The sequence below is a fragment of the Gorilla gorilla genome, chromosome 15 (genome assembly GCF_029281585.2).
Source record: "Gorilla gorilla gorilla isolate KB3781 chromosome 15, NHGRI_mGorGor1-v2.1_pri, whole genome shotgun sequence".
NCBI classification, from domain to species: domain Eukaryota; kingdom Metazoa; phylum Chordata; class Mammalia; order Primates; family Hominidae; genus Gorilla; species Gorilla gorilla.
The window spans coordinates 85,740,348-85,764,460 of record NC_073239.2 but is presented as its reverse complement, the minus strand read 5'-3'; the positions used below and the strand labels follow the sequence as shown (position 1 = coordinate 85,764,460).

At 45.5% G+C, this 24,113-nt stretch overlaps 1 protein-coding gene and 1 pseudogene across 1 annotated transcript; one reads left to right on the top strand and one right to left on the bottom strand.

Annotated features, from left to right (window-relative positions):
• Positions 1-825: 825 nt before the first annotated feature.
• LOC109023146 (golgin-45-like) lies at positions 826-1,610 on the top strand (annotated as a pseudogene).
• A 7,144-nt stretch (positions 1,611-8,754) lies between these two features.
• LOC101140244 (protein mago nashi homolog) lies at positions 8,755-9,586 on the bottom strand. Its single transcript, XM_004055348.4, has 2 exons — positions 9,293-9,586; positions 8,755-8,973 (listed from the first exon to the last, which is right to left on the bottom strand). The coding sequence occupies exons 1-2, from the start codon at positions 9,584-9,586 to the stop codon at positions 8,821-8,823; spliced, it is 447 nt and encodes a 148-aa protein (XP_004055396.3). The 3' UTR covers positions 8,755-8,820.
• Positions 9,587-24,113: the final 14,527 nt, after the last annotated feature.

Sequence of the window (24,113 nt, the reverse complement as noted above, 5' to 3'; positions counted from 1 at the left end):
GGCTGAGGCAGGTGGATCACGAGGTCAGGAGTTTGAGACCAGCCTGGCCAATATGATGAAACCCTGTCTCTACTAAAAATACAAAAATTAGCCAGGTGTGGTGGTGCACTCCTGTAGTCCCAGCTACTTGGGAGGCTGAGGCAGAAGAACCGCTTGAACCCGGGAGGCGGAGGTTGCAGTGAGCCGAGATCGTGCCACTGCACTCCAGCCTAGGCAACAGAGCAAGACTCCGTCTCAAAAAAAAAAAAAAAAAAAGCTCAAGAATTACGAAAGAAGGTTACTACAGGACAAAGAAGGTCTTTGAAACCAGCTCCGTATACAGAAGGAGGTAAATCATGAGATTAAAAAGTTGCTGGTGGCTTCTGTTGGGGATGATCTTCAGTTATCACTTTGAATGTCTAGTCCTTGAGAAAAATCAGCTTATTTTAGAAAATGAAGCCCTAGGTTGAAATACAGCTCAATTTTCCAAACAGTTAGAACGTATGTCAATACAGTGTGATGTATGGCAAAGTAAATTCCTTGCAAGCAGGGTAATGGCAGATGAATTAACCAAGTGAAGAGCATCAAGAGCAGTTTTGTTTTTCTTTTTTTTTTTTTTTTGAGATGGAGCCTTGCTTTGTTGCCCAGGCTGGAGTGCAGTGGTGCAATCTCAGCTCACTGCAACCTCTGCCTCCCGGGTTCAAGCGATTCTTGTGCCTCAGCCTCCCAAGTAGCTGGGATTACAGGCACCCATCACCACGTCTGGCTAATTTTTGTATTTTTAGTAGAGTTGGGGTTTTGCCATGTTGGCCAGGCTGGTCTCGAACTCCTGGCCTCAAGTGATCCTTCTGCTTCAGCCTCCCACATTACTGGGATGACAGGCGTGAGCCATTGCACCCAGCCTCAAGAGCAGTTGTACAGCGTCAAAAACGTGATGCACGTGGGGCCATACAGGATCTCCTAAGTGAACGGGAACAGTTTCATCAGGAAATGATAGCTACCCAGAAATTATTGGAGGCGCTGTTAGTCCCCTTGCAGTGGGGAAGAGGGCAACCTTACTCCCCTAATGTACAACCCCACAGCACAGCAGAGCTGGCATTAACAAATCACAAGTTGCCAAAAGCAGCAAATTCTCATCTTCTGGGAAACGTTGGCATTAACTATCAAAAAAAAAATTCCATCGACAGTTGAATTCTGCAGCACCCCAGCTGAGAAAATGGCTGAAACGGTTCTATGAACTTTAGATCCAACTACCTATACAGAGAGCTCACCTGATAATCCATGTTTTGAGTTTTCACCGACCACCTTACTTGCTGCAAAGAAAAATTCTGGATGATTTCATCCCTAGGCTAGATATGAAAATATAACTTTCAATTCCTGCAGTCACTGCCAGGGAGAACTTACTGCCCTTTAACAGTCAATGTATTGGAGGCATGCTACAGGTACTTGCTTATTACCCGAGAGTCATTATTTGGGAGCTGGGGTTCTTAGAATGCTAGAAGTAATATCACTTCCTATTTACAAAGTGTATATACCCAAAGATGTTTTATGTACTAGACTCCAGATAACCCCTTCTTAATAAATATCTCAGGGTAATAAAAGAATGAAACTGTATTTAAAATTTAAATACAGTTGCATTTTTTTCTTTGAGCTTATACAGTGTTTTAGAAACAGTCTACTTTTTATAAATATCAAGTTGGATATTCTTGTGTGTTAAACTGTATTTAATATTTAAAATAGAGAATACTTCCCAAGCAATACATGATGCTTTTCCTAAAGGACTCTCTAAAAGTAAAAGGTTCTATAACTTTCTTTTAAGCACTAAATTATTATTTATCTTACTTAGTTACACTAAAGCAAGGGTAGGCAAACTACAACCATGAGTCAAATATGGCCACACCCATTCATTCACTATTGTCTAGGTTGTTTTTGCTCTATAGCTGCAGAGTTGAGTAGATGCAGCAGGGCATGTATGGCTTGCAAAGCCTACAGTATTTACTGTTTGATCCATTACAGAAAAAGTTTTCTGACCCCTGCTCTAAAGTAATTGTAGTAGAAGGCCAGAGGGCTTTCTTTCCCTTTATGGTAATTTTTTGAGCTACAAAAGAGCCTTGGATAAGTGAATGAAGGGATTAATCTTTTTAAAATAAATGCTATAAGTTAGAAAAAGAATAAATATTTTAGAGCCAAATTAACAAGTACTTCAGCAAAACATGTTAGTTTTATGCAGGGGATTCTGTATTCTGAATGGACACAATCTGACATAGATAAAAGAAACAGATTCTTAACTGTTGACTCTTTAGCAAATGCAACACACAGGAATATCCATTTGATATTTATAAAAAGTAGACTGTTTCTAAAACATTGTATAAGCTCAAAGAAAAAAATGCAACCCATCAATATATATTATGTAATATATACTATTGTATATTTATGAGCCATCATAAATACCCATTGATTGGCCTTTAAGAATAATTACAAAATATTTATATCAAATTATGCAAATTTGTTGCAGAAGTGCCTATCAGTAGAGAAGTCTTCAAAAGACAAACCTGGTCAAATAATAATATATTTTAATGTCAACTTAAAAAAGGCAATATAAAAATCCCCTTATCACAGATTACCTTAAGATATACTTTCTAATTGCACTCTGTAGCATCTTCCATTTCTAATCATGCTTTCTTGTCTAGAAATCTCCTTAAGTCCTACTTTTCCAACCAACAATGCAAGAGACATTTTGCAAACTCCAATAGCTGGGGAAGCTGGCTTCTGGAAACAAGCTATTTAAAAGATGGCTTGTGAGCACTTGTAAAAGGATACGGGGGGCCAGGCGCGGTGGCTCACGCCTGTAATCCCAGCGCTTTGGGAGGCTGAGGTGGGTGGATTACAAGGTCAAGAATTCAAGACCAGCCTAGCCAACATGGTGAAACCCCATCTCTACTAAAAATACAAAAAATTAGCCAGGTGTGGTGGCAGGCACCTGTAATCCTAGCTGTTACCCTAGCTACTCAGGAGGCTGAGGCAGGAGAATCACTTGAACCCATGAGGCGGAGGTTGCAGTGAGCCGAGACCAAGCCACTGCACTCCAGCCTGGGCAACAGAGCGAGATTCCATCCCTCGCCCCCCCACCCAAAAAAAAAAAAAAAAAAGATACAGGGATCATTGGGCCCAGCCCAGTCCCAGGTAGAAGAGGCTCTGCTTGATTAACTCTTCTTTTGGGGTTGGATAACAGGCTCTACAGAAGAGCAATATGAAGATGTCTCTGTCCTTGCTGAAATTCAGACAAGCAGCGTCTCCTCTAATCCTGATGGGAACGATGGGGAAAGGGGAGTGGATGGAGAGTCCCACTAGAGGACTAAGTGGCTGTGGAAACGAACATGCCAGAATGTGCTGGCTTATGCATCTGACAACTTGCAGGGACATTTCTGCATGCTGTGAGGACCAGTGATTATTCCCAGCCAGTCATTTTTCTTAATGACGTGGACTCATCAAACTCATGGCCATTATGAAGCCAATAAAGTAAGTGGGAGATTTGAGATTCAAAAAGACCTTTAATAGGCAGTCATGATGGGAGTAATCTTACAAGGCTACATTTCATAGTAATAAACATAAAACCCTGAAACTGGGTCTAAAAAACCGAAACCTGTCTCCAAGGTGGGAAGATATGGTGGGACCACATGGAAAAGAGGCCGAGAAGACTCTAAATGTGAGTCAGCAGTGTGGTGAAGCAGCTGAAAAGAGTTACTTCAATCTCGGGCTGGACTGATAGCTTGGGAGCTCAGAAGCTGGTGGTTTTCTGCCAATGTGGCTGTGAAGCACAGAAAGCTGGTCTCCGACAAGAGAAGAATGAAGCAATGCTCACAGTGGAGAAGAGATCCTGCCACGTGTCAGCCCGAGCCTGTGGGTGAGTGACATGAATTGTATCGTGGTACCTCGTGACGCATTTTCCTTTTCTTTCTTTCTTTTTTTAAGCAAAACTTAATGTTTTTTTTAAGAGATGGGGTCTCACTCTGTCACCCAGGCTGAAGTGCAGTGGTGCAATCATAGCTCACTGCAGCCTCGACCTCCTGGGCTCAAGCGATCTTCCTGGTTCAACCTCCTGAATAGCTGGGATTACAGGTGCATTTATTTCCCTTCTCTAATTTGAGTTAATGCAGGTGGATTTGGGATTGGATTTGTAACCCAAGTCCTACTCAAAGCAAATGTTATAAGGACTGTGAGAGATGGGCAGGACACGACCCCTAGCACTGAGTGGTTTGGTAAGATCAAGTGGTTGAGGCTCATTTGGGACTTTGAGGATCAAAATGAATGGAAATCTCTGCTTGCTTTTCCAGAATATTCTGGTGGTGAGGGAGTGAGGGGGCTTCCTGGGCTGTACTCACTGCAAGATTCTTTTTAGTTCCAAATTTGCACTCCATGGTGAAAGCAGCATTTAAAGAAGAAAGAGAGAAACCCATTCTTCTTATATAGGTAATAGAAATGGGGAATGCAGAAGGAATGGGTTAGAGATTTCCAAGGGAACTTCTGTGTCCTCAGTGACTGGCTAAATGCAGTTGAAGAAGGAGAAGAATGTCCATAGAATGTTAGTGTTGGAAACACCTTTGAAGTCATGGAGTCCAACCTTCCCAATCATTGTAGGAGAAAACCAAGGCCTGGGAGCATGGGTTGCCTTGCTGTAAGTCACAGGGGCTGAGGCAGAGCTAAGGTGAGAACCCAGGTCTCCTGACTTGTAGCCCAGTGCTCTGTACAGGACAGCAAAGTTTGGGGGCCATGATGGTCGGGAGGAGAGAGAGAAGTGGAGGTGGGAATAATTTGGTTTTATGTACAATCGGCATGAGATAATAAATGTAATAAGTCATCAATGTACCCAACCCACTGTCATTTGTGGGTGACGGTAACCCTTAGATTGTGTAGTGGTTAGGACCCTTCTGGGTGCAGGAAACTTAAAACTCAATCTAAGCTGGTAAAGATAGAAGGATAAGCTGGGTGTGATGGCTCATGCCTGTAATCCCAGCACTTTGGGAGGCCAAGGTGGGTGGATTGCCTGAGCTCAGGAGTTCGAGACCAGCCTGTGCAACATGGCGAAACCTCGTCTCTACTAAAATACAAAAAATTAGCTGGGCATGTTGGCACATGCCTGTAGTCCCAGCTACTCAGGGAGGCTGAGGCATAAGAATTGCTTGAGCCCAGGAGGTGGAGGTTGCAGTGAGCTGAGATCCCACCACTGCACTCAGCAGAGTAAGACTCTGTCTTGGAAAAAAAAAAAAAGGAGAAGTTACTGGCTCAAATAACTGAAGTGTCCAGAGGTAATGCTGACTTTCCAGGTGGCTGAGGCAGAGGCTCAAATGCCAGCAGGGCCTAGCTTCTCTGGCTGGACCCCATTCTCAAAAGTGTCTCTCTCTGAGGCAGCAAAATGACTTCCAGCAGCTCCAGCTTCTCCACCTTGTGATTGCAAGTCTGGCAGAGAGAAAAAGGAGTGACCCCAGCTGGAGGCAGGCAACATAGTGGCCCCAGCCAGGACAGTGGGTTTTGCTTATTGTTATATGTAAAATGTTTATTCAGAAATAGAATGCTTGTTCCTCGGCACCACAAGGAAAAATTAGCATTCAGATAAGAAGTTTTCTCAGCAAGGCAATTTTACTTTCTGCAGAAAGGGTGCTCCTTGCAGATGGAACAATGGTGGGAGCACACCTGAACAAAGGAGGGAAGCAATTTTTATCCTTTACGCAGCTTGTCCCTGCTACTGTGTCCTGTCTCCATTGGCTGGAGCCAGATCTCACAATCTAAACTAAAACCCAACAGGCTAATAATTTAAAACTTTTCTAAATAGGTAAAGGCAAGGGAGAACAAAGGAAAAGAGGAAGTTGCTTATGCCAAATAGGGAAGGGGCATAGGCTAAGAGCTGGGACATGCCTGTGAGCACGTCCGGCACAAATATCTTGGTTAAAGTACAAGGACATAGACTGTATTACGTGCCTGTGAGCATGTCTAGCACAAGTATTTTGGTTAAAGTATAAGGAAATAGAATGCACTTATTCCTTTATATCTAGCAGCTACATAGGATAGGGCTTAACAAAGAGTTAATAGCACAAAGCAAGGAGGCTTGAAGGAAGTTAGTCTTTAAAATAAACTATTATTTCTAACATGATTTATTTTTTAACAAGAAGGAAAACTTTGAAGAGGAAATTTTTACTTTCTACACTTACTGTTTGAGGCCTAGCTTGGGTTGTATGCTCACCCTAGGGTGGAGGGTGCAGTCCCACCCAGGCCACCTGAATTCAGAATGGCCTGGCCAGTATGTCAGGGCTCCTTATCACAAGCAACAGAAACCCTTTCTGCCTGCCCCCAAAACTCATATAGGGCGTGGGCTTCTCCAGAGGCAGATGCCGGTCAAGAGACAGGACAGACATCTATGAGCATGGGGAGGAGTGGGCTCCCAGCCCGGATCCAGGAGAAGCGCTGTTGGGACAATAGGCAGCCAGCACCTGAGTCAGAGGTGAAGGTAGCCTCTAGCAGCAGTTGTCACCACCCCGCCCGTGCCTGTCCCACCCTTCAGTTTGTTCCAGCAAACTTCCACCTGTGTGTACCTGCATCTGTGTGCCTGGGGCTTTCCTCCCAGAACTGCAGAAGACCACTCTGCCTGTGGATGGAGCAGGCTACTGAAGAAGCAGCCACCAAGAGCAGCCCTCAGCCCTCAGGGTGGGTGTCTGAGGCCCTCAGCTCCCTCATACTTGGATAGGATGATTCTGAGGCACGTGTTTTAGACTGTTTCTTGGCGCTTCTTTCTCCCATGGGATTCAGTGCAGATGCCCATGCGGTGCTGAGCTCATAGCACAACTTCACTGTAAGTCCCCCTTCCCTGAGTCTCTTCCTTATTTCCATCCCCTGCACCTCCCACGTAAACCACTGGTGCTAGAACCCTCATCTAGTGCGTGCTTTGGGGTGTCCCAAACTAGGACACAGCCCACTCTCTGGGACCTACCTGGGGACAGTGACTTCACCTGGAAGTCCCGCTCTAGACCCTTGAGATGGGCTGGGAAGGAGCCCCACACCAGGTCCTCAAACAGCACTGGAACACTTAGACCCACAGGTGAAGAAACCATTCCTGCTGCTGCGGTAAGGAGGGGGCACCAAGGGCTTGGGAAGGAGCTGCCACCTCTCCTTCAGCTGCCCCCCTGTTCTTCATTGGCAGCCCCCACGGACCAGGCGGGAGAACAGGAAGCTCCTGTGTGCCTGCAGGAGTGGGGGTCCAGGCATGCAGGCATGTGGCACAGCAGGGGTCACCTGTGGAGACCTCGGTGCCTGTAGGGGACCCCAGGTTTAGAAACAAAATTCTCATTTTATGATTCAAGACAATGAGAAAACAGTTCTTTAAGGAAAACATCTCTCTATAGGTTATATAGGTTATATTTTATAGGTTGTATTAATATTTTATAGAACTTAGGCTGGGTGTGGTGGCTCATGCCTGTAATCCCAGAACTGTGGGAGGCCGAAGTGGGTGGGTCACCTGAGGTCAGGAGTTCGAGACCAGGCTGACCAATATGGTGAAACCCCATCTCTACTAAAAATACAAAAATTAGCCAGGCGTGGTTGCATGCGCCTGTGGTCCCAGCTACTCAGGAGACTGAGGAAGGAGAACTGCTTGAACCCAGGAGGCGGAGGGTGTAGTGAGCCGAGATTGCGCCGTTGCATTCCAGCCTGGGCAACAGAGCGACACTCTGTCTAAAAAAAAAAAAAAAAAATTATAGAACCTATTCTGTGTATTCTGTGATAGGTTATATCTGTTTACTAAGGGCTGCCTGGAATAGGATGCATAAAATAAACTACTAGGATAAAAGAACTAACCCAGTGTCCAGTAAGCCCCCATGAAGGCTTCCTTCCATCTTCTGCACCTCTGCAGCTGGAAAATGCTTTTTTAGAATGGCCTTCCTTAAAAACGAGCGAGTGGATGCTGCCCTCCAGTGGCCAAGTGTGCCCTTAAAGCATGTCAGAAGAGGACCAGGAAGCAAAATCAAACCCTTCCCCCCTGCTTCTTCCCAGTGCTCCACAGACTGCTCCTAATGGGAATACTGCTGGGGTATTCCTGGGGTGCTGAAGGGGCTTGGATCTGTGCCACAAAGGGACAGCAGAAGCAACAAGGTGCATTTAGCAGGAGAAAAACAATAGCTAACATTTGCTGAGCACTTACTTTGCATTGGCCTAAATCTCAAATGATTGACATGCCTTTAATCATCACACATACCATTGTTATCTCAACTTAAAAAAACAAGGCCAAGCTATGTGGCTAATGCCTGTAATCCTAGCACTTTGGGAGGCTGAGGTGGGCAGATTGCTTGAGGCCAGGAGTTCAAGACCAGCCTAGGGAACATAGTGAGACCCTGTCTCTACAAAAAACCACAAAAATTGGCCAGGCATGGTGGCATGTGTCTGTAGTCCCAGCTGCTACTTGGGAGGCTGAGAGGGGAGATCCCTTGAACCCAGGAGGTTGAGGCTGCAGTAAGCTATGATCACACCACTGTACTCCTGCCTGGGTCACAGAGAGAGACCCTGTCTTTTTTTTTTTTTTTTTTTTTCCAGGATTTGTTATGTTTTATTAGAGCAAATTTTTAACAAAAGGTGGCTTTTATTTACAGAATTTAATGTGGGGACAGTGGGGACTGTCCAACCCATGTGGACTCAAGTAAGGGTAACCATTAAGCCTGCTAATGTATTTTCTTATTTTCAGTTTACATACAATTTTTTTGTTAGCTTCACATTAATAAAAAAAACCAATATTGTAAATGACAAATAACCCCTCCCATCCCTTAATTAAATATACAAACAGCTTGAAAAACATACAATTTAAATTGGTTTAATCTTGAAGTGTAATCCAATGAGACTGAAAACTAAACATTTCAAGTCTTGTACCAAATAGTAAAATACTCGAAGGCCTTCAGGATCCTTTGACTGATTTACATCAATAAGAGAACCTATTTTTGATGTGGTAAAAGATATGTGGGCCGGGCGTGGTGGCTCACACCTGTAATCCCAGCACTTTGTAATCCCAGCACCACCGCCAAGGCGGGTGGATCATGAGGTCAGGAGTTTGAGACCAGCCTGGCCAACGTGGATAAACCTCGTCTCTACTAAAAATACAAAATTAGCCAGGTGTGGTGGCGTGTGCCTGTAATCCCAGCTACTTGGGAGGCTGAGGCAGGAGAATCGCTTGAACCTGGGAGGCAGAGGATGCGGTGTGCTGAGATCGCACCATTGCACTCCAGCTTGGGCAACAGGGCAAGACTCCATCTCAAAAAAAAAAAAAAAAAAAAGATATGTGCTCATCTCCAATTACAATTTCAAGCTCCTGTCGGCCAGCCCTGTCAGGGGGAGGCCACAAACCATCATCTTCTTTTGTGATTTCATTGTCATCAATAATTCTCTTCAGTTCTTCCATTAAACTCTTGTGCATGTAAGCCTCTTTTCTGATCATGACATCATTTTTGTAATTGCTATTGTTGGCATATCTAAGCTTTCCATCCAGCTGAAATTCGGACTCCAGAAACTCATGCCCAAACTTGCCCTTGTGCCCTACGTAGTAGCGCAGGTAGAAATCGCTAGCCATAACCATTTTTGTCCCTGGGAAGCCCGCTGAAAACCCAGACAACCGAGAGACCCTTTCTTAAAAAACAAACAAAAATAGGAGGCCACGGCCTGAGATCTCCAGTGAGTGACAGAGCTAGGACTTGAAACTATGTTTCCCTCATCCCCAGGAGCAATATTTTATCCACTTCACCAGTGGTTCTCAAACTTTGCGATGCCCAAGAATTGTTTAGGGAGATTGGTAAAGAGGCAGCATGTAGGACTGTGTCCCCAGAGATTCTGATTATTTCTAAGAGAAGTAAAGACAGCTGGGAATTTGTCCCTAGGACATTCTGGGTGGGGTCTGGTAATGGAAACAAGTTAATGGACCACCTTTGAGAAGTGCTAGATTAAAACCTCATTATTACCAAGAGGGAGATTTTGTATGGATAGAAGAGAGAACTTTCTAATAGTCATATCTATATTCTGATCCAACTACTGCTGCATGCCAGCATTTGGATCGGTGCTTTCATATACACAATTTCATCTCCTCTTGGTGGCTCTTTGAGTAGGTGCCTGCAGTTTGCAGATGAGGATACCAGGCTCTGATACCTTCAAGAGAGTATTAATCTCTCCCTCCTTTCTTCTAATTTGGGGCCCTGCACCTGCTTCATTTGGCATTCCATTATGTGCTTATGGTGAGTCTCCCTATGGAAATTGTGCACCTTGATGTTGTTGAAGGCCTTTGAGTGTTGTCTGGCGAAGGTCACAGATTGTATCTGTTGAGCTGAAATGCCCCATCTGCTGTGAACAGGCTTGAGCGATGAGGAACTGAGGGACCTATGGAGCAGATGCCCCATGTGTCACTAAGGTGACATCAATCCTGGTGTCTGGAGCCGCTAATCCCTGGGGGAAGGTCCTGTGGAGGAGAGAAAGTGCTATAACTGGACATTTGGGAGCCGAGTCCTGGTCACCTTGGGGCTGCTTCTCAGGGGAACCTGCCAAGTGCTGTCAAATCAGAACACTTCCTCCGCAGGAAAAAGATCCCATGAAGGCAAGCCCAGGGTTGTCACAGGGTCCCAGGAACCAGGGTAGCATGAAAGCTCTGAGGAAGGCTGGGAGCAGGGTGAGGCTAGCTATCCCACAGTTTGGGCCCTGTCACTTCCAGTTCCTCCCCAGAATCGGTAGGGCGTCCCTCACTTCCACCCCTGAAGATGCTCCTCTCCTTACATTCTGCCCCTCACACTTTCCCTTTTTTTTCTTTTTTTTTTTTTCTGAGACAGAGTCTTGCTCTGTTACCCAGGCTAGAGTGGAGTGGTGCGATCTTGGCTCACTGCAACCTCTGCCTCCTGGGTTCAAGTGATTCTCCTGCCTCAGCCTCCTGAGTAGCTGGGACTACAGGCATGTGCCACCACGCCTGGCTAATTGTGTTTTGTGTTTTTAGTAGAGATGGGATTTCACCATGTTGGCCAGGCCGGTTTTGAACTCTTGACCTTGTGACCCGCCCCCTGGTTCAGCCTCCCAAAGTGCTGGGATTACAGGCGTGAGCCACTGTGCCTGGCCACACTTTCCTCTTTATACCATGTTGTATTAGCTGATTTTTTTTTTTTTTGCATGAATCAAGTGTCACTTTTATAATCATATATAAAAAAGTTTCATTTGGAGAAAACTACAAATGGAATGATCTCCAGGAAAGCAGGGTGCAGGGGAGAAAAACTAAGATCTTTCCTTCACCCACCAAGAGGTTCATGGCTGACAGCCCTGTAACAAAAGACAGATTAACAAGAGGAAAGCTTAACAAATTTATTTAACCAAAGTTTTATGTCACATGGGAGCCTTCAGAAATAAAGACCCAAAGACCCAGGGAAAACGGTATTTTTATGCTTAGGTTTGATGAACAATGGACAGTTTTGGCCAGGTGCGGTGGCTCACGCCTGTAATCCCAGCACTTTGGGAGGCCGAGGTGGGAGGATCACCTGAGGTCAGGAGTTTGAGACCAGCCTGGCCAACGTGGAGAAACCCCATCTCTACTAAAAATACAAAATTAGCCAGGCATGGTGGCACATGCCTGTAATCCCAGCTACTCAGGAGGCTGAGGCAGGAGAATTGCTTGAACCTGGGTGGCGGAGGTTGCGATGATCAGAGATCACGTCATTGCACTCCAGCCTGGGCAACAAGAGCAAAACTCTGTCTCAAAAAAGACAAAAACAAACAAACAAACAAAAACAAAACAAAGAAAAAACCTCAGATGCCAAGGCGCCATGCTATGGAGTATTGCAGGGGAAAAATAACAGCCCCCATGGGTTTGTAGTTAGAAAAGCGCCCCTGTTATGAAAGACAGACTAACAAGAGAAAAACAAACAGAAGTTTATTAACATGTATATTTTATGTATACATGGAAGACACTCAGAGAATGAATAGTTCTCAAAGAGGTAGCTTTGAATTCTAGCTGTGTAGTATCTTCAACACAGAGCAAAGAACAGTCCATTTTTAGAGCAGTGACAAGACAAAGGAAAAGGGCGTTGAGTCTCTGGCGGCAGTGGCTTGTGGGGAAGGCAAATAAATGGCAGACAAAGACTAGTTAGTAAAGCTTATTAATGTAGATTCCTCTGGTACCATCTCCAGGCTGATAGGGTCTAAATCTGTCTTCAGTGGTTAACCTTTGTTCTCCCTGGTTAGAAAGGTGGTTGGGGCTGGGCAAATTGGCTCACGCCTGTAATCCCAACACTTTGGGAGGCCAAGGCAGGCAGATCACCTAAGGTCAGGAGTTCGAGGCCAGCCTGACCAATATGGTGAAACTCCGTCTCTACTAAAAATACAAAAATTAGCTGGGCGTGGTGGCAGGAGCCTGTAATCCTAGCTACTTGGGGGACGGACGCAGGAGAATCGCTTGAACCCGGGAGGCGGAGGTGGCAGTGAGCTGAGATCGCACCACTGCACTCCAGCCTGGGTGACAAGAGCAAATCTCCGTCTCAGAAAAAAAGGGGGGTTGGGACACCTTTTGTTGTTGTAAGTCTATGTCCTACATTTAGGCAAATAGAGGGAGGTCAGGGAGCTTTCCCACATCTGCTCAAGGATCCTTCATACTTTGGGGCGGCACGTTCTGGACTCCTGCAGTATTGTGTTCTTAACCCCGGCAAGGTTAAGAGGGATCATTTTATTTCAAAGAAAACGTCTCAGGACCCAGTCTGGAAAATTCTAACTTGGAAATTTAAGGTCTTATTCTGTTAAAATGGCTTTCAGTTGTGAAATAGTAATATAACAATGTCATCCTTAAAAACTTGTAAAAAAAAAAACACCTTAAGATTATGTATTAAAATAAACACAAAACTTAAAAATCTCATAGAATTTTAGTTCCTGATCACGGGCAGGTCTAAGTGCTCCAATTTGAGACACACTTACGTGCGACACATACGGATGTCAAGTTGATGCTAAGACGACCCCATGGCCCCCAGGTATTACCAGGTAGGTGCAGATAAGACTGTGTGATGGTGTGGAGGAGTGCTGAGAACTGAAGTAGTAGGATATAAAGGAAATTGTAGGCTTGAAGTTTCAGGCCGCAGGGTCCGATTGCTTGTACTCAAATCCTAGCTCTATCCCTTGCCAACTTTGTGTCCTTAAGCAGCTTTAATTCTCTAAACCTTGATTTCTTCATGGAGTTAAAAATGACCTCTGTTGTAAGTCTCTTTGGAGGGTTGAATGAGGGGGGAAAAAAGGCAAAGCATTTTTGTAGAATACTGGCACCTGGCACCTGTAGCAAGCCTTCTGAATGAGGAAAAGGTGTTGCAAGGTCTACCCCATACCCTTATTGCAAAAGACAGATTAACCAGAGAGAGGCATAGCAAGGGTATTCAGGGTAAGTTTTACATGATGAAGACACAAAGACCCGGGGGTATGACCCAATGGTAATGAACTGGAGGGATCTTGGCAAAGCCTGTTTGTTCAGATTCTTTCTGGCCTCTCTGTGAGGCATGTCCTCGCCCCAAATATGGGGTGGGACCCTTTTGCAATGAGGGTCCTGTGGCCACCTTGAGGGGAAGGTAGGTCAGAGGTCTCTAGGTTTTATGGCTGGCTTTGCGGGAGAGGAGTTCTAGTTTTTATGACACACCTTGGGGAGGAGAAATTCTAGTTTCTATGACCTGCTTCGGGGAGAAATGGGGAAAGGAGAAATGAGGGCAGGAGAAGGTCAGAGAGAGACTTTGCTTCTGAGGCCTTCTAATCTCCTTTAGTTCAAAGTACTCAGCCTGCCCAAGGTCCAGACTTCAGGGTTTTGTTTTCTGAGCCCCGACACTATCAATGTTTACCACATTAGAAATGAAAATTAAGAAAAAGTTAAAGTAGTATTTATTAATTTAAAATAATGAATGTATATATTGTGATATTTATAATAAAAAATTTTTAAATTATATCTTCCAAAACAAAAAAGTGAGAAAATCAGTATTATTTTAAAAATAATTTTTAATTTTTGTGGGTACATAGTTCATGTATATATTTATGGGGAACATGAGATGTTTTGTTTGGTAAGACATGCAATGTATAATAATCATATCATATAGAATGGGGCATCCATCCCCTCAAGCATTTTTCCTTTGTCTTACAAAGAATCTAATTCTACTCTTTTAATTATTTTTAAATATACAATTAAATTATTATTGACTATAGTCACCCTGTGATGCTGTCAAATACTAGGTCTTACCCATTCTTTCTATTTTTTTTTGTACTCACTGACCATCCCCACCTTCTCCCCACCCTCTTACTACCCTTCCCATCCTCTGGGAACCATCCCAAATCAGTATTTTTTTTTTTTTTTTGGTGCGACCACACCTGGCTAATTTTTGTATTTTTAATAGAGACGGGGTTTCACCATGTTGGCCAGGCTAGTCTCGAACTCCTGACCTCAGGTGATCCACCGTCTCAGCTTCCCAAAGTGCTGGGATTACAGGCGTGAGCCACAGCACCTGGCCCCAAATCAGTCTTTTTAATACATTTTTTTCAAATCTTTTTAATGTCTGGCTTAATAGAAACCAGCTGGACACTCATATTTGCTTCTGCATTCAATCTACTGCAATATCACATGTCATGCAGCCTCTGAAAAATTCTGTACACACAAGAGAATGAGAGGGCAAAATACTAATGTCTTAGTGTTGCTATAAAAATAGTTTTGATCTTGTGGGAGAGAAAAAGTAATATCTTTTCCTCACCTGTCGCAAGGTTCATGGCTGACACCCCTATAACAAAAGACAGATTAATAAGAGGAAAGCATAACAAATGTATTCAATATCAGTTTTATGTGACTTGGGAGCCTTTGGAAAATGAAGACTCACAGACCTCGGGTAACCTGTGTTTTTATGGACAGCCATGCAGGAGTAGGATCGGAGCACAGGGAGGGAGGATCTAAAATTTAAAAACTGGGGGAAGTCAGCAAGGCCTGTTTGCTCAGATTCTTCTTGGCATTCCCGTGTGACATTTCTTTTCTCTGTGTATGGTGCAGGACACCTCTCACATGAGGGTCTTCAGGGAGAAGGGAGGGAGAAGGTCAGAGAATGACCTTTCTAGGTTTTGCTGTTTTCTCAAATGCCTGAGTGCCGTATTTTGGGGTAGGATTTCTTTTTCTTTCTTTCTTTCTTTTTTTTTTCCCGAGATGGAGTCTTGTTCTGTGGCCCAGGCTGGAGTGTGATGGTGCAATCTCAGCTCATTGCAACCTCCGCCTCCCGGGTTCAAGCGATTCTCCTGCCTCAGCCTCCCAAGTAGCTGGGATTACAATGGCGCACCACCACACCCGGCTAATTTTTTTATTTTTGTATTTTTAGTAGAGATGGCGTTTCACCATATTGGCCAGGCTGGTCTCGAACTCCTGACCGCAGGTGATCCACCTGCTTTGGCCTCCCAAAGTGCTGGGATTACAGGTGTGAGCCACCACGCCGGCTTGGGGTAGGATTTCTAAGCCACAACAATCTTATGACTTTCCTGACAGGTCTCAAGGACGCCTGGGGGCAGAACAGCAGTCTCTGCAGGCAGGAAATGTATAGTCTGGGGGTGCCGAGACTCCAGCGTGGGTGGGCTCCCTTACCAGACACGGTGGTACCCTGCCCAGGTCACCTCTATTTGAGGGCGGCTGCCTGCACTGAGTGCCTCAGGTGCAGCATTTTTCCTGGAAACGGGAGCAAGCTGGGTCCAAGCACAGAGCCCACTGGAAGCGCCAGGGAGTCAATGTGGGCCAAACGGTGACGGGGTTGGTGAGTAAATACTGGCTTGCTCACGGCTCCGTGTGACCGCTGAGGTCTGCTCTACCTCTGCCATGCCTGGTAGGATGGAGTTCTGACTGGCCACGTTGGCAAAATGGCTTGATAATCCCCGTCTAAATAACCCCCTTCCCTTCCCTGCCTCACTGTTGTTGCTCTTTGTGATCACTGATGGGGCTCAGACACCCCAGGATAAGCATCTTGACATAGTGAGTATTTGACGATGCAGGCAACTGAGCAAACCACAGAAGCAAGAGGGTCACTTTCTGACCTCATTCCCGTCTACCCTGAAGTAGGTCGTCTTCATTAACGTTCTTATCTCAGAAGACACAGAGAGGCCAAGAAGAATCCGAACAAACAGGACTTTTGTTTGTTCCGTTTGTTGTTCTGTTTGCTAAGTTCTCCCAGATTTCTACCGTTACATTATACACCCCTGGTCCAACATACTTTTTCATGACTGTCCTTAAGAATGTACAAATTTCCCTGTTTCTTTGGGTCTGCATTTTCTAAAGACTTCTGTGTCGTGTAAAACTTATATGAATTAAATGTGTGTGCTTTTCTTTTGTAAATCTGTCTTTTGTTGTAGGGGTTCATGGCTGACAACCCACGGGCCTTGTGATGGGTGAGCAAAAGACATGACTTTTTCTCCCCTACGTCGCCTTCCAAAAAAAATACTTTCTCTCAAGTGCTCGTCTCAGGATCCATTTTTAGGGCAAACACAAATGAAGCTAGCAGCCTTCTCGGGGCTCACAGTCCCCTGTAATGCTGCTTCTGCAGTGGGGTGCTAGGAAACATTTAACAACTTGCAGAATGGGGAAAAAAGCCCTGGTTTGCAGTTTGCTGATTTCCGTGGTGTAAATACTGCCCCCAGGGCTGGTTTCCATCTATGAAGTTGACGTCACTGACCACAGAGTTGAGGAGAAGTGCATACTGTTGGCTCTCACGAAGTGGTTTGGGCTGGCTGCAGCCTGGGTCACTGCTGTAACCCTTGCCACCCTCTAATGTAATTGTCTGTCTAGTACTCTGTGTCCCCTCTACAAGGAGACCTTAGCACTGTCGCAGTGTCCACTCATCATGGGTACTAATACTCGTGGAGCCATAAGTAAAAGCCACAATGGTGGTTGGAGAGCTGCTGTCAGGGAAGCGTGTCCTGGGCTAGGGGAGAGGTGAAGAGGCTGCATGGAGGCCACCTCCCAGCTGAGACTGGAAACATCAGCTTGGGGGTCCTCCAGCCCTGGCAGGGAGAGACTGAACATGCAGGGGTCTGCAAGGGCAAAGCTGGAGCCAGGGAGGGCGTGTCTGGAGAATATTGGGTACTCTGGGTTGCGAGGGCTGCAGCATAGAGGAAGAGAAAGGTGACCCTCTGCCTCTGTGGGGGAAAATGACCCTGGTTTGGCCTGCTGTCCCCTGGTACCCCTGAGACCAGAACCCAGGCAGACCTTCCAGTGACCCCTTCCGTCAGTGCTGACATGAAAGTGGGAGCCCTGGCCTGGCCACAGAGTCTGCCAGTTCCAGCCTGACTGGAGAACTTGCAATTAATTCGTGTCCTTCTCAAAGATGCCACCTGGAGGAGAAATTTCAACCTCTTTACCCAGGGCCTGGTGTGGGTGGAGGAGCCGGTTTGGCTAGTAAGGAGCCCAGTGGGCCTGGGAAGGTCACAGGAAACCCACAGCTAGAGCTGGGCAGGGTGCAGGGTGGAGGCAGGCACGGGAGGCCAGGTTTACAGAGCTGCTCCAGATCCGGGCGACATGCAAGCACAGAGCCAGGGCTCCCTGGAAGTTTCTCAGTTTGGAGCTGAACATAAGCGCCTTAGACTGTTCAGGCTACTGCAACAGAACACTGTAGACCACGTGGCTTAAACAACACAAATTTATTTCTCCCAGTGCCGGAGGCTGGAAAGTTGAAGATCAGGGCACTGGCAGATGCGGTGTGATGAAGGCTCACTTCCTAGTACATAGATGGCTGTTTTCTCATTGTGCCCTCACAGGGCAGAAGGGGTAAGAGAGTTCTCTTAGCTCTCTCTCTTTTTTTTTTTTAAAGACAGAGTTTTGCTCTTGTTGCCCAGGCTGGAGTGCAATGGTGCGATCTCGGCTCACTGCAACCTCTGCCTCCCAGGTTCAAGTGATTCTCCTGCCTCAGCCTCCCAAGTAGCTGAGATGACAGGCATGCACCACCATGCCCGGCTAATTTTTTGTATTTTTAGTAGAGATGGGGTTTCTCAATGTTGGTCAGGCTGGTCTCGAACTCCTGACCTCAAGTGATTCGCCTGCCTCGGCCTCCCAAAGTGCTGGGATTACAGGCGTGAGCCACTGTGCCCGGCCTAAGCTCTCTTTTAAAAGGACACTTGGGCAGGGCGCAGTGGCTCATGCCTGTAATCCCAGAATTTGGGGAGGCCAAGACAGGTGGAAGGCTTGAGCCCAGGAGTTCAAGACTGTTATATGTGAAAATGTTTATTTAGAAATAGAATGCCTGTGGGCCGGGCGCGGTGGCTCAAGCCTGTAATCCCAGCACTTTGGGAGGCCAAGGCGGGTGGATCACGAGGTCAGGAGATTTGAGACCATCCTGGCTAACATGGTGAAACCCCGTCTCTACTAAAAATACAAAAATTAGCCAGGTGTGGTGTCAGGTGCCTGTAGTCCCAGCTGCTCTGGAGGCTGAGGCAGGAGAATGGCGTGAACCCGGGAGGTGGAGCTTGCAGTGAGCGGAGATCACACCACTGCACTCCAGCCTAGGTGACAGAGTGAGAGGCTATCTCAAAAAAAAAGAAATAGAATGCTTGTTCCCCAGTGCTGCAAAGAAATAGCACTTGAACATAAATTTAATTCTCTCAGCAAGGCCATTTTTACTTTCTGCAGAAAGGGTGCTCATTGCAGATGGAACAATGGTGACAGCACACCTGAACAAAGAAGGGAAGCAATGTTTATCCCTCCCTTACGCAGTTTGTCCCTGCTACTGTGTCTTGTCTCCATTGGCTGGAGCCAGACCTCACAATCTAAACTAAAACCTGATTGGCTAACAGTTGAAAACTTTTCTAAATAGCTAATGGCAATAGAAAGACAAAGGAAAAGGGGAAGTTGCTTATGAAGGGACTTAGAAAAGTAATAACATTCCCAAATAAGGAAGGGGAATAGGCTGCGAGCAGGGACATGCCTGTGAGCATGTCTAGCACAGATATCCTGGTTAAAGTACAAGGATATGGAATGTACTACATACCTGTTAGTATGTCTAGCATAAAGTTAGTTTTTAAAAGAAACTATTATTTCTAACACTTATGATTTATTCTTTAACAAGAAGGGAAACTTTGAAGAGAAATTTTTACTTTCTACAGAGACCAACCCCATCTCTACAAAAAATACAAAAATTAGCCGGATGTGGTGGCATGTACCTGTAGTCCCCAGCAACTCAGAAGGCTGAGATGGGAGAATCGCTTGAGCCTGGGAGGCAGAGGTTGCAGTGAGCCGAGATCACGCCACTGCACTCCAGCCTGGGTGACAGAGTGAAATCCTATCCCCCCAAAATATATGTGCAAATTAATGAAAAATAAATAAAAGGACATGAATCCCATCACTTAATCACCCCCAAAGGCCCCATCTCCAAATACCATCACACTGGGGGTTAGGTTTCAACATATGAGTTTTGGGGGTACACAAATATTCAGTCTATTGCAATAAGGGCCCAAATAGAGGTGCCAGAGGAGTGACCTACCCTGGAGAATTATCCAGTACCCACAGACCTGAGGACCAAAATGACACACTGAATTTGGCCTTGTCCCCCGTCACTTCACCTAGAAGGAAAGGAGATGAGGACAATACAGTGAGAAGGATAGATGCATTGGGCCCCAGCACACTTGGGTTTGAATGCTGCTTCTGCTGTTTACAGGCTGTATGACTTTGGGAAGTTTTCTGAACCCCTCTGAGCCGCTTTTGTGGTTTGTAATGCAGATCTCTTGGAGGGGTATGATGGTGTGTGCTAACTGGCCAAAATGATGCCTGCAGCATAATTAGGGCTCCATAAGTCATCCTATATTTCATTGAATCAGGCATGCCACTCATTTGAAGAGGCACCTTTACTTTAGCTCCTCTAAGAAAGGAAAACAGCTGCCAAATAAACTGACCTGCCATCAGTTGTAAGATGCACCCAGATTTCAGAGATAACAAAATGTAATATCAAAAAATGTGTATCTTACAATCGATGAAATGCAGTAGTTCTTTTTCTTCTGATTGGTGGTTTGTGTGCTTCTGGGGCTTCTGTCTCTGGAAGGTAGCAGGGTACAATGACTGATGAGGCGGCCCCACTCCAGAAGTCGCCTCTGCCCAGGCACTGCCGCCTGCTCCTTTTGCCTGTGCTGCTGCCCCTGGGTGGCTTGTTCTTGAGGGTCTCAGCTTTGCCTGTGGTTTCTGGCTTCTGTCAGGGTCCGTTTGAGTCTACAAGGCTGCTCAGCCTTTCTGAGGCCAGGGAAGCCATTTTCTTTTCTTTTTTTTTTTTCTTTTTTCTTTTTTTTTTTTTTTTGAGACAGAGTCTCTCTCTGTTGCCCAGGCTGGAGTGCAGTGGCAATCTCGGCTCACTGCAACCTCTGCTTCCCAGGTTCAAGCAATTCTCCTGCCTCAGCCTCCCGAGTAGCTGGGATTACAGGTGCCCACCACCATGCCTGGCTAATTTTTGTATTTTTAATAGTGACAGGGTGTCACCATGTTGCCCAGACTGGTCTTGAACTCCTGACCTCAAGTGATCCGCCTGCCTCGGCCTCCCAAAATGCTGGGATTACAGGCCTGAGACACTGCACCAGGCCCAGGGAAGCCATTTTTGATCTCTCCGCAATTCCTGGGGGCAGAGCTGAGCTACAATAGATGCTCAGAGTCTGCCACTAGCCCTCTGTTCTTAGAAGGTGGGAGGTGAAAGTGAACAGGCCATGCATGAGGACAAATGTGCCCATTCCTCACCTTGCCACGAGGCCTGTTACATGCTGGCAGCTTTCCCAGTGAATTTTCTCCACCCCAGGACCTGGGAGGGAAGCAGGGCAACCCTTGGGCTCCCTGTGCTGCAGATGAGGAAACGGAGTTAGGACAGGCTAAGTGATTTGAGAGCACTGTCTGCTTAATAAGTGCCTGACTAGATCCCAGGCCTATCTTAGGGGCTGCTTCTCCTGTTTAATGAGCAGTCGCTGGGTGTAAGAAAGACACGATGATGCTGTGCAGGTGAGGCAGGGACCAGAACATAGTGCTGAGCATGTTCTAGGGATGCTGACAGGTTGGGAAAGCCTAGACCTGCACTAGTGTATATATTTAAATACTTTGTGGAAATTATTTTAAAAATACTTCGTGAAAAAAATAAAATAAAATTTTATATATTGGGTTAAATAACATATTTCAAACTTAATTTCACCTGGCTGGGTGTGGTGGCTCATGTCTGCAATCCCAGCACTTTGGGAGGCCAAGGCAGGTGGATCACTTGAGGTCAGGGGTTCGAGACCAGGCTGGCCAACATGGCAAAACCCCCATCTCTACTAAAAATACAAAAATTAGCTGGGCATGGTGGTATATGCCTGTAATCCCAGCTACTCGGGAGGCTGAGTCAGGAGAATCACCTGAACCTGGGAGGTGGAGGTTGTAGTGAGCCGAGATGGTACCTCTGCACTCCAGCACTCTACCTGCACTCCAGACAGAGCAAGACCCTGTCTCAAAAAAGTAAATAAATAAAAATAATTTCACCTGTTTCTTTTTCCTTGTTTGATGTTACTACTAGAAAATTTCAAATTATATATATGCCTTGCAGTATACATATTTCTGCCCCCACAGTGTCCCCCACCACCCCATCCCCTGCTTTTCTCCAGCCCAATCTCTGAGACTTCCCTGTCCCTAAATAGCGGAGTGATGGCCTGTTGGCTGCTTTCCACTATCACAGTGGGGCTCTGGGAAAGTCTGGGTCTGCAGTGGCTCGGGTGTCCGAGAGCTTCTGGGAACTCTGGGCCATGGCTGTTGGCCTCCCAGGTCTCCCAGCTCTCCAAGCTCTCCAGAGGCCTGCAGGCCTATTTCACTTTCCCTGGCTACTGCCTGTAGAGGTTCAGGATAGAGTGAAACAGGCTCCCTCCACCATGGTTGAGCTGCAGTCCTGACCATGTGTGCCCTAGGCACTAGTTAAGGCACGTAGGGGTCTCTGAGCTTTTTGCCCACCCAGCTATGGCCTGTGTTTGGGCTTTCCCATCAGTTTTGTCCTATCCAGTGTTTTCCTTTATTTTATTTTATTTTGTTTGTGTTTTGTTTTGAGACAGGGTCTCACTCTGTTGCCCAGGCTAGAGTGCAGTGGTGATCAGAGCTCACTGTAGCCTTAACTTCTTGGGCTCAAGAGAGCCTCCTGTCTCAGCCTCTCCAGTAGCTGGGTCTATAGATGCAGGCCACCACTACAAAAAAAGTTTGTAGAGATGGGGATCTTGCCATGTTTCCCAGGCTGGTCTCAAACTCCTGGCATAAAGTGGCCCTCCCACCTCAGCTTCCCAAAGTGCTGGGATTATAGGCATGAGCCACCATGCCCAGCTGTGTTTTCCTTCAATATACAACACATGTATGTGCTTGCTTTTGGCCACACTTTTAAAGTAAGGCTGATAGCTATGAATCAGAAATCTGTTTCCAAAAATTTGTTGTTGCTGTCATTTTGAGATATTCTGGCTAAATGGTTGATAGTTGTGGTTTTTTTTTTTTCTGTATGGAAGCTATATTTACATTTCAGATTAGGTGCAGTGGCTCATGCCTGCAATCTCAGCACTTTGAGAGGCTGAGTGAGAGGACTGTTTGAGGCCAGGAGTTTGAGACCAGCCTGGTCAACATAGTGAGACCTTGTCTCTACTAAAAATAAAAATTAGCTGGGTGTGGTGGCAGCACCTGCAGTCCCAGCTACTTGGGAGGCTGAGGTGAGAGTATCCCTTCAACCTAGGAGGTCAAAACTTCAGTGAGCCATAACTGTGCCACTGCACTCCAGCCTGAGTGACAGAGTGAGGCCCTGTCTCTAAAAAATAAAAAATTGAAAAAGTTATATTTGCATTTCAAAACCTATTGATCCATTCAAGGACTCTCAGTTTATTCTGAAACCCTGACTGTGGACTGTGGCCCTTGGCACTTGGACAACTAGAAAAGTGGTTTTCTTTGGCAAATGTACCACAGCCCTTCTTTTCTCCTTGTTAATGGAAGAGTGTGGGTTTTGGAATCAGACAGACCTGATTTTCAGCTCCTGCTTTGGCACTAACTCTCTGGGAGACAGTCGATGAGCAAGGGTCCTAGCCTCAGCTTCCTATAGGTAAAATGGAGATAATACCTGTCTCATTGTGAAACATAAGTGAAATAATATATATAAAGTGCCTAGTAGAGTGCTTTGTGCTTAGCAGGTAGTGCATTCAATAAACGTGACTACAGGCCGGGCGCGGTGGCTCACGCCTGTAATCCCAGCACTTTGGGAGGCCGAGGTGGGCAGATCACCTGAGGTCAGGAGTTCGAGACTAGCCTGGCCAATGTGGCGAAACTCCATCTTTACTAAAAATACAAAAATTAGCCAGGTGTGGTGGCAGGTGCCTGTAATCCCAGCTACTCAGGAGGCTGAGGCAGGAGAATAGCTTGAACCCGGGAGACAGAGGTTGCAGTGAGCCAAGATTGCGCCATTGCACTCTAGCCTGGGTGACAGAGTAAGACTCTGTCTCAAAAAATAAATAAATAAATAAATAAATAAATAAATAAATAAATAAATAAGTAAAATGACCATAGGATGTACTATCATGTTCTTGAATAATATTTTAAGAACATGGGAAAATTTGCATGATATGGGAATTGATGGAAAAAAAAGAAAATACATAATCATTTGTAGTGGGTTCATAACAGTGTAAAACAGAAAATTGTGTACACATGGTAACTGGCTGAAAATACACCAACATGTCTGCAGTTGCTGTAATTGGGTGGGGTATAGGTGATTGTTGTTTTCTTCTTTTTATATTTTTCTCTTTTAAAATTTCTATAACAAACAGTTATTATTTTTATCAGCAGTAAAAAACTCCACCATTTGTGTGTCTATTCCAGGTCTTATCATCATGGAAGAAATGTTTTCTTTAAATTATATTTATAAAGACATAAGTTCCTTGTGTGTAAAACCTATGCCTTTTGGTGAAGAAAAAATTCCTCGTTTCTTCAAGTTGTTAAAATATTAAAGGCATTTCTTATTCTACTTAAATCCCTGGGTCAATTACTGCTGTGGAAACTATTGTAATGGATATTCTACGAAAGGATAAATGCAACTATTAAAAATTATTGAACAAGTGTACCTGCTATGGTAAAAAAAATATATTGTACAGTGTAT